This window comes from Theropithecus gelada, chromosome 14 (assembly GCF_003255815.1).
Source record: "Theropithecus gelada isolate Dixy chromosome 14, Tgel_1.0, whole genome shotgun sequence".
NCBI lineage: Eukaryota > Metazoa > Chordata > Mammalia > Primates > Cercopithecidae > Theropithecus > Theropithecus gelada.
This window is the reverse complement of record NC_037682.1, coordinates 56,851,496-56,865,855: the sequence shown is the minus strand read 5'-3', so window position 1 is coordinate 56,865,855 and position 14,360 is coordinate 56,851,496. Positions and strand designations below refer to the sequence as shown.

Here is a 14,360-nt window from a genome sequence, read left to right as displayed (position 1 = left end):
AAGGTTCTCCATTAGAGCCCATAGAGGACTTTTAATATGGAACCTGAATTCAAGGATCCCACAATAAGTGGTCAGTAGTTAATGATGAATTGAAGACTAAATGTTTGGTCTCCACCCAATACCTGTGTGACTTTTAGTCCCAATTTCCTCATCTTTAAAATTTAGGTGAAAGTGCCTACCTGAGGATTGTATAGATTAAAATGGAAGCCATGCACTTAATTTTTGTGTTTGACTTAGTAACAAGTGCAAACTATTATGGGAGCAGATGGAGTCAATTGGCCTTCATGTGATTGTCAGTGGGAAATTGGTCCAAGCAGAGGGAATACTGGTTCAGGAAACTGGTTTGGGAAGGTTAGGCAAACGGGAAGTGCTATGGTGAAGAGAAAGATTACTCTGACTGGGCTGTAAAGGACAGCTACAATGGGAGGCTGAAGGCAGAACCAAGAAAATGGGAGTATGGAAAAGGTACGATTCAGACGACATAATGGACAGGACTTGGAGACAGAATTGTAGTGGGCTGATCACAAAATGATGAGACATGGAAGGAAGCAGAGTTTGGGGGGAAAGATCGCTAGTCCCTTAATGGCTACCTTCCCCAGGAGATCATTGTTAGGCCATCCGATCCTCTGGCCTGGGAAAGAAACACTGATTTCATTGCTGGCTTGTTCACTCACCAGAAGCTACAGCTAGTAACTTCTAAAAACTTAGTTTTATGTGACGAGGAACAGATGAAAAGTTTTGAACCCTAAGTCCACCGATTCCAGTGCTTTCTCGAACCCGCATTTACTAAAATATTTTCATGACTGCCAAGCTTTGAATAGCCTGCTGTGTTCATAGAGGCTCACACTGGCGATCTCTAGTGGCTGACTAAAGCTTGAATTGCAAAGGATACAATTTCTGGTCTAATGTATATATGCCTTAAATATAGTTGCGTTCAAACTTGGGAGCTGCAGGTGCAACTTGATTTTATGACAAATGTCTGCCACATCATTTGCACAAGCAGTGCTCGTCTAGGACAGCTAAATAGGCGAGCTTTCAATTAAATGTACTACTAGACCCTACTTAGCGGCTAACTAGCCCAAGAGCAGACAGCCCAGGGACGGACTGCAAGTCGGAAGCGCGGGCGGAAGCTCCGCAGCTCCCGCCTGGTGGCTCCATCGGCTGCTTTCATCAGTCAGCACGACCCAACCGCAGTGGCGTCCCTACAACACAGACCGCAGCTTGGGTCTCAGGTCGGCCCCTGGGAGCCACTTCCGGTGACTAGCTTCTACTTCCGGAGATGATGACTTCCCCGGGTCCCAGACTGGAAGAAGCACGGAGGAGACCGGCCTCGCTTGGCCACTTCCGGTAAGGGTGGCGCCAGCCAGTGGTGAGCGAGTGCAGATAGCTCCCCTGGAGAGGCGGGATGTTCAACTCCACCCCTGGTCCCTGGGCGGCCGTGGGTCCCCTTCCAAGCGGAGGAATGGCCAACCTCGCCGCACTTCCAGCACCGATTAGGGTGCGTTTAAGAACGGGAGGCGTGGCCGTTACGTAAATCTTCAAGATGGGAACCTCCAGAATTTGTCTCAATTGTCTAAAAGGTAATGAGCGTCAGCCACGTTCAAGGGCACTTTGGGCTAAAAAAGAAAGTGCTTGTACACGGATGGAAATGTTCTGGAAACAAAACAAAAGGAATTTCCTCTTGGGAGTTTAGGGAAGTGAGGGAGACGAAGTATGTTTTGGTGCTGTTTGTTTTTTGTTCAACCCAATGCATATTTTCATATTGAGAGGCAATATAAATGGAGAAAAATATCTTGAGAAAAAAAAAAAAAAACAAAACTACCGGAACTTGCCAATGCTGAAAAGTAGTATTTTCTCTTTCGAGAGTTTTCATGGCTTTTTAAATTACACCCCCACCTTCACAGGCAAATAAATTTGTTTTGGAATGCACACCACATCATCTGGCTCTAGAAACGTATTTTGTGTAGCGCCCCTAGCAAGAATGTAGGTTAAAGTGTATATTTAATTCCTGGCTCTATTTTACATCCCAATTTTTATTTTCCTCTCATTCCCACTTTACGTTGTTTCAAATAACCTCGTTTGTGTATCCCTGTAAGTCATTTTGGGTACAAAGTGGGTTGTAAGTGTACATGTGAAAAGATATTTTAACAAAAATTTGAGCTGTAACTGTAATCACTTATTTTCTTGGGTCGTGATATGATTTGGATGTGGTTTTAAATTTGGCCCCTGGTATGGGCAGTGTTGGAAGGTGGAGCCTATTGGGAGGTGTTTAGATCATGGAGGTAGATCTCTCACAAATAGATTAATGTTCTCCTGTGGGGCTGAGTGAGTTCTCACTCTGCTGGGAATGGAAAGCAGGTTGTTTAAAAGGCGTCTGGCTTCCTCAGTTTCTCTTGCTTCCTCTCTTACTACCCCTACCCGATCTCTTTGCACATGCCCAGCCCCCCTTCTGCTTTCTGCTGTGAGTTGAAACAGCGTGAGGCCCTCCTCAAGTACAGCTGCCCAATCTTTAACTTTTCAGCCATCAGAATCAAAGCCAAATAAATCTTTTTTATCAATTACCCAGTTCCAGGTATTCTGTTATAGCGACACAAAATGGACTCAGATGGGCCCTAATTCCACAGATTCCAATGTGAACCAGAGTTTGACTAATACTGTTTAAGGGCAATTCTTCAAAATACTGCTTTTTAAAAAGCCCAGAATACTTATTTCAAGACTACAGTTTATCAGAGCATTTAGAACAGTGTAATGAAGCAGCCTGCCCTGCATTAAAAGAACTTAATTGCAGAATAGAGGAGAGCTGACACTCCTACAGGTGAGGGGACTTCCCTGGTAGAGGAGATAGCACTGTTACCCTGAGCAATTGCCCCAGTATTGTCAGAAAGCCACTGTTTAAGGACACTTGCTCTCAGTGGCCACAATACCATCTTTTACGGGAGTGTTTTGGAAACAGTGGTTTTTTTTGTTTGTTTGTTTGTTTTAATTAATAGAAGTGGGGTCTTTACTATGTTGCCCAGGCTGGTCTCAAACTCCTGAGCTCAAATGATCCTCCTGCCTTGGCCTCCCAAAGTGCTGGGATTGTAAGCATGAGCCACTACACCTGGCGACATTGGGGCATTTTTGTTACAGTCATGGAGGGGAAGTGACCAGGGATGCTAAATATCTTGGAATGGATGAGCTGGTCCTACACAATAAAGAAAAATTGAACTTACAATCTAACTAACTTCATTTACATATAACTCCAAAAGTTGGTTTGTTTTTTGTTTTTGCAGTTTTCATATACTTCTCAGTTTCCTAGGATTCTAACTACTGTTTAAATCAGGGGAAGCTCATACTTTGTTTTGTTCAGAACATTCCCAAAAATTGTTCATTTCAGAAAACTCACCAATAACTACTCAGTAGGATCTCAGTTGCTGATACAACACTTTTCTCCATCTGCATATGTAGCTGTTGCATTCACAGTAATTCTGTGTACAGTGTAGGCATGTGATTATCTCTTCTAGTACAGTTGTGCACAAGCATTTACATATTTAAATATTATAACAAAATATTTGTTTTATTTCTGCCCTTTTATATTACAGTTAAGGTATATTTCAGTAGCTTATGTTTGAATTTCATTTCAGGGTAGTGGAGGGAATTAAAGTATTTGCTATTAAAACTAAACTGTTGGATCTGATAGGGTTGAAAATCATTGGTTTAGAGGTCCAGAGATCATGTGAAAGAACGTGGAAAGAAGCCCTGAGATCATGTGAAAGAACGTGGAAAGAAGCCCTGAATACTTTTTGTAAACCCCAAGCCAGGCCCACTGTCCACACCCTCCTCTCCCCATAAGGCTGCTGTGCCTTGGCTATGGCAATCACTCTATGGGCCCTTGCAGCCTATTGTAAGCCATTATATGCAAGTACTGATTTTCTGGATTGGGACCAGAGCTGCAGCCACAGTAGCGGGTAGACATACCGCTCTGGTATTCACGTAAGGGCATACTATATTTTAAAGATATGTAAAAGTGGCAAAATTTATGAATAAGGCCGGATGTGGTGGCTCATTCCTGTAATCCCAGCACTTCAGGAGGACTGCTTGAGCCCAGGAGTTTGAGACTAGCCTGGGCAACACAGTGAGACCTCATTAACGCAAATTTTAAAAAACATTTTACACATACACATCTTGTGATCTGATCGCATGTCTAAAGGTTATTTGGAGCCATGCTGAAAAGGAAGGGTGGAGGAGAATGGGGGAGGAAGGGAAAGAGAGAGAGCGCATGTACCTTTTAGGAATTAAATCTGTATTTTTCTTTTTTTTTTTTTTGAGACAGCCTCGTCCTGCGCCCAGGCTGGAGTACAATGGCATGATCTCGGCTCACTGCAACCTCTGCCTCCTGGGTTCAAGCGATTCTCCTGCCTCAATTTCCCAGTAGCTGGGATTACAGGCATGCACAACCATACCCGGCGAATTTTTTGTATCTAGTAGACATGAGGCTTCACCATGTTGGCCAGGCTGGTCTTGAACTCCTGACCTCGTGATCCACCCACCTCGGCCTCTCAAAGTGCTAGGATTACAGGCATGAACCACCGCGCCCGGCCTGTATTTTTCTTATTAAGGAATCTGCTTCTGTGACTATCCTAAGCCCAGGCTGAGTTAAGAGCGACGAGTTCTGGAGGGAACTACATCCCACTCTGAGTCTTCTGGTTGTAATCCGTCTTTTCTCTTGATCCGAACTGAAGACTCGCAAGGCTTCAATCCCTGTCCTAGTCCTGGCAAATGGCAGAGCCAGAAAATGACTTCGCTGTCCCAGAAGACAAACCCTCCACTTTATTCTGTGAGGCTGACAGCAGGCCCAAACCATGGACAGGTTGAGGCCTGCGCAGGCCTCAGTGGAGATGGGGAGAGGGAAGAGGGGAAGGAAACTTAGGATGGGATCATCTCTCAACAAGGGTGGAAGGACAGGAAAACTTTACTCATGGTTCAAATCCTGTCAGACCCAAACACAATACCAAGGAAAACGGTTGCAGCTTAATGCCTCACTTGGGAGTTTGCAAAATCTCTGCTCTCCCAAGGCCTTGGTGGGTGAAAAGCCTAAACCATCCTTATTTCCCACCTTGTTCCTCTCCTTCCTCTTCTGTGGAATGTAGCAGTACTTTCTGTATGAAAACCTAGGGTTACAATGGAAAAATGATTCACAGAGTGACATGGAAGAGTCACAGGGAGTGGGTCAGGGCTATGCCCAAGCCTGCGTTGGCATTAGCTGGGCTTCACTCCACCCATGTCAGGACACTCAAATGACATCTTAGGGGCTTCAGGCTGAAGAGGAAAATGTTAAGATTTACCTAATAATGGGGCCAACGGGCAAAGAGCATTCTTTCCATCACTGGAAACACCTAAGCACAGGCTGAACACTTGAGGGAAGCTGAACTACTGCAACTCTTCTAACTCTTAAGACCAGTCATGCAACTTAGGCTGGAGAACTCCATTTCAGGGGAGGTCAGTGACTCACACTAAAGCTAACCCCTTAATCTAGTACTCAGTTCCCTGTGTGATGATGTTTCATCTCTGACTGGCCAGTCCCAGCCCACTCCAAGGAGAGAGAACTCTAGATAACAAAGCCAAGGAACACATGAGGCTCTGGGCCCAAACAACTGTACACTGTTTATTGAGAACACCCGTAGACGGGAAGGAGGAATGCCCTGTACCGCATCGTGGCCACCACTGACTGGGAGCCAGGCCCAGAGAGCACTGGCAGAGCTGGGGGTGGGCTTCCCATGACACACTGACCATCTCAGAGGCTGGGAGGAATGAGAGGACTAGGCCTAAGACCCTGGTGCCATGCTGCAAATGGGGACTGATTGGCCTTTGCCTTTCAAAAACAGAGGGTATGGGTATGGGGACTACCAGGAAAAAACAGAAACTCAAGTTTTTTTAAAAGGTCCTCCTGTACATAACAAGACAGCATCTGCTCTCCAGGGCCTGAGACTGGCAGCAGGGGCCTCAGGCAGGCAGGCAGGCCGAAGGCCTCCAGGGAAGATCAGTGGTTTGGCTGAGACAGTCAGCTGCACAAAACTGGCCAGTCACGAGCACCCAGCAAAACTTCATCCATGCTCTGGCAGGACAGGAAAGCACCCGGCCCCTTGGGAATATACAAATATTTACCATATTCTCTTTGCTTGTTACAAAAACAGTTAAGAAAGCTTACAGCAGATTATTTACAAACAGTATCCCGGGATATGATGAAGGCAGAGGTGGGCTGGCTTAGAGGATGGGATCTGTGGGGGCAGAGGAGCCACAGCAGCCCAGAGGGTCCCAGGCTGGGCCTTCTCTCCAGGCTTCAGGCTCTGCAAGGCACTGGACTCTGCTACTGAGAAGGGGGCTTAATTCTTCTTGTGGAGGAACTTCATTTTGTTGCCTGTGGGCCAAAGAGGACAAGAGAGAGAATGTTCAGTGTTATCCCTTCCAACCTCCACTCCCTCTCCTCCTTGTAGCCATAACCCTCTTAGTGGGAGAGGAAGAGGGTTAGGAAGACTGGATTATAGCTGTGATCTGATCCAGGGTAGAGAAAACACGTGAGAGCTCTAATTAGGGCACTGGTATTAATCGCTGTGTGGTTTTAGGCAAGCCACTTAACCTCTTTGGTCTCAATTTCTCTTTAAACAGAAACATGCTATGATTCTCTGATCTGACGGGCTGAGCACCCTGCAGGGAGGGGAGCATTTTGCAGGAAGGGCACTTGCACTGCTGTGTCTGCAGACCTGTTATGGTCTAGAGGAAAGCTCACTGGCTCTCATGGCCTTCATATTCATTCAGGATGGAGTGCACACAGAAAGACCTGATGTATGTGGGAACCTGGGATTCCTCTTTGTAATGCAATATGGTAAATACAGCCTGCCCTCCGTATCCATGAGTCCTGCCTTCATGGGTTCCATGTTTATAGATTCGACCAACTGGAGATCAAAGATATTTGGGGGAAAAAATGAATGGTGGTGTCTGTACTGAATATATATAAACTTTTTTTTCCCTCATCATTATTCCCTAAACAATACAGTATAATATCTATTTACAGCTGGGTGCACTGGCTAACGCCTGTAATCCCAACACTTTAGGAGGTCAATATGGGAGTATTACTTGAGCCCAGGAGTTTGAGACCAGCCTGGGTAACCATAGCAAGACCTCATCTCTACAAAACAAATTTTAAAAATAGCCAGGTGTAATGGCATATGCCTGTAGTCCCAGCTACTCAGGAGGTGGAGGAGGGAGGATCACATGAGTTCAGGAGTTTGAGGCTGCAGTGAGCTAGGATTGCACCACTGCACTCCAGCCTGAGTGACAGAGCCAGACCTTGCCTCTAAAATAAAATAAAATATAAAATAAATAAAATAACACAGTTTACATTGTATTAGGTATTATAAGTAATCTAAAGATGATCTAAAGTATATGGGAGGATGTGCACAGGTTATATGCAAATACTATGCCATTTTATAGAAGGGACTTGAGCATCTGTGGATTTTGGTATCTTTGGGTATCCTGGAACCAATCCCCCACAGATACTGAAGGACCATTACTGTGCAAAATGCCCTTGGAATTCTGGCTGAGAACCACCTCATCACTATGGGATGTCTACATCCTGTTCTGTCTACAGCCCCAGTATAACACATGTGGACACTGATTTAGAGTATTTGGGGGCACAAATCCTCCAGCCCCTTCCTTCTTGCTGAACATCTATCTCATGAGTAACAAGGCTACTTACCCAAACCTCGGAGAAACTTATTCATTCCACTCTGCTCAGTGTCTGGGAGTTCTTCTAAGTACTGTTCCACTCGCTGCTCAAAAAGACCTGGGTAAGAGAAACAGGCACAGGGAAGAGAATAGTCATTGGAGGAAAGAAAGGGAAGGAGAGGCCTACATGAAGGGAACCATGGAGCACAGATGCCAAAAAACGAGAAAGCAAGCATCTGGGATGATAATTTGCAGGAGCATCTTACTAGAATTCAGACTGGCTCATCAAAGCAATCATTAGTGACATCTTGCTCGGGTTCGCTGCTGCCACCCTGCCTCTCCATGCACTTTCCCAAGCTGCACTAGGGTGAGGAGGCTGCTTCTCAGTTCAGAGCTGCCCCAAGTGGACATCTCTAGCTTCCTTCAGACAACTCTACCATGTTTTTCCAAAAAGGTTGTTACACTAAATGGATAGTATTAGAGGACAGAAGAAACACTAACCCTGAGGTTAGAGAGAAAGATTGTGATGAGATGAAAGAGTCCTAGAATGAGCTGATGAAATAGCAAAAAGCGAGATAACCATCTGCCTTCAATGAAGACTGCCACCAACTTACAACAGCTGACCCAGTGCTCTCTAAGGGAATTCCCAACCCCTGGGTTCTCAGAACCCCCAAAATTGCTCAGTCTGTTCCTTTTCTCTGGATAGAAGGGCTTTCTTCTATCCTCTTTGAGTAGGGGGTGGGCAACCAATAGCATGCTGCTCCTAGGTGGAGATGAGTCCCATCTCTAGCTATGTGGCTCAGCCTGTGCACAGCCTTGTGAAGGCATTTACTGGGAAGGAGGAGGAGAATGCTCCCTTGGAAGTTTCTAACAGAAGTAAAGGGCTGTTAAGAGGCCTGGCCCTAGCTTGATGTCCAAGAGCTTCCATCATAGTGCCTGGTTCTTCAGCCCTGCTGTGGGTGAAAAAATTAGAGAAGAGAGCTGATAAACAAGCCTTACCCTTTGCCCGACACTTTCTTAGCTCCCTGTCTTGGATGAAGCCCGCAAACATCTGAGACTCCATAAAAACCTCAAGAAAGCGGCGGATGCTTTTAGAGGCCACAGATTTGCGGAAGGCCTCTCGCTGAAAGGCTCTCTCTCCCTTCTCACTCTGTGTCAGAAAGAGGGAGTAGTGCCCAACGGTCTCCACAAAGAACCGGATAAACACCTCCGACACCAACCCATTGAGGGTATTACATTCTGGAAGGGAAAAGAAAATCTTTGAGGTTCAGGTCAAGAGCCTGCAAAGCCTTCCTCAAATCTTCACCTGGTGTAGTCTTCCTCTCCCCAACAAGACTTCCAGCCAGTACCACTCTTCTGTTCTGGAAGCTCTTTTTGAGACTGAGTTTCACTCTTGTTGCCCAAGTTAGAGTGCAGTGGTGCCATCTCAGCTCACTGCAACCTCCACCTCCCAGGTTCAAGCAATTCTCTTGCCTCAGCCTCCCAAGTAGCTGGGATTACAGGTGCACACCACCACGCCCAGCTAATTTTTCTATTTTTAGTAGAGATGGGGTTTCACCATGTTGGCCAGGCTGGTCTCGGACTCCTGACCTCAGGTGATCCACCCACCTCGGCCTCCCAAAGTGCTGGGATTACAGGCATGAGCCACTGCACCCAGCCTCTGGAAGCTTTCTCTCTTGTGCCCATGGCCTTGTAACTAGCCTACAAGCTGCCGAAGGCCAGAAACTATGTTCTGAACATGGAAATTGAAACATAATTGCTGGATGAATTAAAGTAGAAACCAGAGCACCACTTTTGTCACATCCCTCACCCTAAGTGATTTTTCTGGCTTCCAAGGAAGAGGAAGTTCCTTTCATCTCCTGCAATGGCTTGAGGTAAGGCCTGAGAGGGAGGAATAATTAGTTTCCTGTCAGCAGAAAGTATCTTTGGGGTTGCCACATGTCTTTGGGTTTTCCTTCCCAAACCACCTGGGGTAAAGACGCTAGAGTGAGACCAAGGTCCTCATCAGCCAGAAAGGGTTTGGTGCGCAGAGGCAGAGTTCTGGCCCTATGGGGCCCTGACCCAGAGCAGAGGGAGCCTGGAGCAGAGCTGACCATGCCCGGGTACTATCCTCACCATCGTCAGAGTCACTGTCGGAGTCCTGGGAGATCAGCTCATTCTTCCTCTCCAGAGCCTGCTCCAGAGCTGCCTGTAACTTCCTAGGTAACAATGTGTCCTCGTCGTCCATCTGCAGGAGAAAGAAGGCAGTGACAATCATAGCTGACGCTGAGCTCTTACTGTGTGCTAAGACCTGTTAGAAGAGCTTGAGTAGGTAATCTCATTTATCTCTCCCAATAACCCTCATAACTATCATCAACCTCATTTTAAGATGAGGAACTGGAGCACAGAAAGGTTAGGAAACTTGCCCAAGATTACAGAGATTAAAAGTAGTAGAGGGCCAGGCACAGTGGCTCATGCCAGTAATCCCAACACTTTGGGAGGCCGAGCGGGAGGATCACTTGAGCCTAGGAGGGTGTTCGAGACCAGCCTGGGCAATTTAGCAGGTCCCTCTATCTGTAAAACACACACACACAAAACAATTAGTCAAGTATGGTAGCATGCACCTGTACTCCCAGCTACTTAGGAGGCTGACGTGGGGAGGATCACCTGAGCCCAGGGAGGTCGAGGCTGCAGTGTCATGATTGTACCACTGCACTCCAGCCTGGATGACCGTGAGACCCTGTCTCAAAAAAAAAAAAAAAAAAAAAGGTGGTAGAGCCAGTGGCCTTTGTGACCAGGACTAGCCAGGGGTTCCTGATTAGGTCTCCCCAATTCCTCCATCATCAGCTCTAGGTAGGAGGCACAGTTGGCTTGGGGCAGGGGGACCGTGGCCAGCCTGTGTCTCAGGAATGAAGTTAGACTGCTGTTTCAGTCTCTACACTCTGTTTCTGTGTCCACATCACTATGCCTGGTACCCAGGGAGTCCTCAGCTCCATCACTGGTGTGTAACAGACAGTAAGTACATTTCCATAGGGGAGGCACTGGGTTGTGCTCCTTGGTAGAGAGCCAGGAGGATTTCCACGACTAACAAAGGCTTTTTGTAGTTCACAACAATCATTGCAAACCTGTACGTTACACAACAATCTATAGTTATTTGTGTAACCCCCAGCAACATTTCAAGGCAGGTGTTGTCACCACCTCTGCTTTAGAGCTCAGAGGAATTTAGAGGCCTAAGACCATGTGGCTCAAAGCGGGCAAAGTCCAGTGGTGAAGTCTGTGGACTCCCAGGCTGTGTTCTTCAAGTTCCCACACTGCCTTCCAGAAGCTGATGATGCCACTGGAAAGGCAGACCCTGCTGAGGTCAAGGATTCCAAGACTAGCTTCTCCCGACCCTTGACTAGTCTGTGAGTAAGTATGGAACCCAGAGAGCTCAACAAACAGATTGTGAAGGTTGAGTAGTGTGTGTGATGGTGCAGGGTGCTCAGGAGCCTGATTCTAGCAAGCACCCACCCTCTTACCTGTCGGATGAATCGGTCAGATCCCAGATTCACCATCAGCGCCTGAGAAAAGGAGTCATTAGCAGAGTGGCTCAAGGCATGAGTCCCGCAATGCCCTCTGCCAGGCCTCCAGACCTCCCAGGTTCCCAGGGTCAGATAACAGGAAGAACTCCAGCCGGGGATAGACCTCCCAGGGAGAAAGGATAAGAGCCTGGTAAAGAGGCCGAGGGGCCACAAGTAAGATCCCAGCACCTGCTTCCCCTTCCACCCTTCCCCCCAGCTGGTTCCCCGCCGTGGCCCACCTCCTCCACAGGCAGCTCCTTCAGTTTGGGGAGGGAGCTGGAGAGCAGGCCAACCAGGAAGGGGGTGGGACAGCAGACGATGTCAATCATGGAGGCCGGGAGAACAGGAATGAAGGTGTGCTGCCAGGAGAAGGGGTAGAGCAAGGCCACCACCGCATGGGAGCAGCTGGAGAGGGTACTGATGGGCAGACAGACAGAGAGACAGAGCACCTGAGCCCAGGCCCAGGACCTTAGAGTTCACTGGAGGCTCAGGACAGCCTTTGATCCTAAACCTCCCAGTGCAACAAAAATGCTAATGGGGCTCAGGGACCCTGCAGACTGGTGAAGCCCCCACTTTCCCACTGCGTAGTGTCTCAGGGACAACAGTGCTACTCTCAGGGAAATGCACTTACAAACAGCCAGGAAGGTATGCAGCAGCCCGCAGGACAGTCATCTGACAAAGATCTGGAAAAGGGCTGTCTTGGGTTTGGGGGGCACATTACTGGGCCCATGGCTGAGAAGGCAGGAGGTTTTGTAAACCCCTAGGGCCAGTGAATGCAGATCCTGGGTACCCTCTCCCACCCCACATCAGAACTAGGCAAGAGGGACAAAGAACTTGTGGAAAACCTAAATCATCATCAGCGGAACATGAGCTGGCTGGACCTACCCCTCCCCTCTCCAGCCAGAGGCAGACCCCAGGCAGAACAGGAAGGACATCTTTTCCAAGACCCCAAATTGGCAGAACTTGAATACCCGGCCAGGCCAAGAACAAGACCTTGGGATCATCCCTCCCAGAATGGTCCTGGAATGTGCTCAGAGGCAGCTGCAACCACAGGAAACAATAGCTGTATTCACAGCCCCATGGGAGCTGGGCTGGGGGGCGGGGTGGCAAAGAGGAGGCTCAGCCATGCATTAGAGGGTAGAACCTTCAGGAAAAGAAACCTCATGGTCCAGGCTCTCTTAGGGGCCACTAAGGTCAGGCCAGGCCAGGGCACCAAAGCCGGGCAGTCAGGGGCTTTGTTGGCTGACAATGACCATGGCTGGCACACAGGAGGGGCCTCTTGGAGCTGCTGTACCTAGCTCATTCCAGCTGTTGGGCTAGATTTCTTCACAGGGGCCTGATGGGCCCACAAAACACCTAGAACTGTGAGACACAGAAGCACTGAGGCTGTGATGGGAACAAGTGAGGGGCAGTTTTCCTTTCTAAACCCTGGCGCTCTATGGAAAAGTCAGCAGCTCTGGTTTTTCTTCCTCCTCTCTTCTCCTGGGCTGAGGATGGGCCTGGGTTCCTGTCCCTATGAGGGCAATCGGGAGTTCATTTCTCGGGCTCCTCTCAACTGCTCCCTGTATATACGGAAGGAAATATCCCAGGGATTCAGGACTTATTGGAGGGCAAACCAGAAGGGGGATTTTCCTTCACTGCCCTCCTCTGAGCACCTGACATTAAGGTGGCTTAATCAATGTCCAAATGACCACTCTAGAGAAGCCACTACTTGGGATGGATTCTTTGACCAAAACAATACGTAACATGTTGCCAATAACCCATCCTGTTGTTGTAGGAGTTATTAAGAAATTATTTTACGCAGAGAGGAAAAGTTTTTCTTTTTAATTTTTAATTTTTTATTTATTTACTTATTTTGAGACGGAGTCTCACTCCCAGGCTGGAGTACAGTGGCACAATCTCCACTCACTGCAACCTCCACCTCCCGGATTCAAGCAATTCTCCTGCCTCAGCCTCCTGAGTAGCTGGGACTACAGGCGCCCGCCACCACACCCAGCTAATACAGGGTTTCACCATGTTGGCCAGGATAGTCTCAATCTCTTGACCTTGTGATCTGCCAGTCTCGGCCTCCCAAAGTGCTGGGATTACAGGCGTGAGCCACCGCCTCGTTTCTTTTAAAGCAGCTCAAAAAACGTTTCTTGTCTAGAAAGCAAGCCCTGGCTCTTACAGCCAGGCAGGCAACCTTTGATATGCAAATACAGACCATTAGAAATTGGGTCCACCCAACACGGCAATTCTCACCGTTGTCTTCTTGCCCTTGCCCCCACATGTGCCTAGCAGCATGGCTGCCCCGCATATTCCCACGTGTGTAGAACATCAGGCACCCTATATTCGCGTATTAAAAGGTGAGGATGGGAGGACCAGCTTTTTCGGGGGCTACATGCCATGAGTCCATGCCAGCTTTTTCGGGGGCTACATGCCATGAGTGACATGCCAGGTCAAACCAATCCCCTAAGCCCTATGCAAATCAAACACCGCCTCCTCCAGCCTACTTACAAAACTGGCTGGTGTCCACAGCACTTGAGGTTCCCTCTCTTGGCTTTGGAGCCTCCCTCCCTCTGTCTCTGTACTTCTCCTTTCTGCCTTTCTTCTTTCCTTCTTGCCTATTAAACTCTCCGCTCCTTAAAACCGACCCCACGTGTGTCCGTGTTGTTTTATCTAAACCAGCATAAGAACCAAAAGCCCTAGTGTTCCTCCACTCATCGGAGCCGTATCACTCTCCCTTGCCTGTGTCACCCCCCAACCACCACTGACATAAAACTTTTTTCTTTTTTAAACCTTGGCTGTCTAGAAGAGCTCTCACTTCTTCCTTCCTAAAATGCCTCAGGTCCAGTGACCATCACTTCTGCCACCCGTCCCATGGCCACCACCAGACCTTGACACCTCTACCTCTAAAGTCCTAAATGCCAGCATTTCAGACCAAGATTTGTGACCCACCCAGCTTTTTTCTTACTCCTCCTAAACCAGCTCCCCCACTTCCCTGGCACCTCCAGGCCCTGCACATCGTTTCCTGGTGTGGGCTGGCCAGCCTTCCTCACCCACTCTGCTCTCTGCACCTCAATGCCCCCATGGCATCCCTCTCCCCAGCCCTCCCAGTGCCCAGCCCTGGGCCACTGC

At 48.1% G+C, this 14,360-nt stretch overlaps 1 protein-coding gene across 2 annotated transcripts in view; it reads right to left on the bottom strand.

Moving 5' to 3' along the window:
• Positions 1–5,618: 5,618 nt before the first annotated feature.
• The window catches only part of ST5 (suppression of tumorigenicity 5), a 117,851-nt gene continuing 109,109 nt past the window's right edge, over positions 5,619–14,360 (bottom strand). The window contains exons 15-20 of one of the 2 annotated variants that reach the window (XM_025355978.1): positions 11,483–11,660; positions 11,202–11,243; positions 9,820–9,931; positions 8,704–8,943; positions 7,736–7,822; positions 5,619–6,397 (exon numbers count right to left, since the gene is read on the bottom strand). In XM_025355978.1, the coding sequence (XP_025211763.1) occupies positions 6,363–6,397; positions 7,736–7,822; positions 8,704–8,943; positions 9,820–9,931; positions 11,202–11,243; positions 11,483–11,660 (694 nt within the window). In that variant the 3' untranslated portion in view covers positions 5,619–6,362. The remainder of the gene's footprint in view (positions 6,398–7,735; positions 7,823–8,703; positions 8,944–9,819; positions 9,932–11,201; positions 11,244–11,482; positions 11,661–14,360) is intronic. The other variant, XM_025355977.1, reaches the window with a different exon arrangement.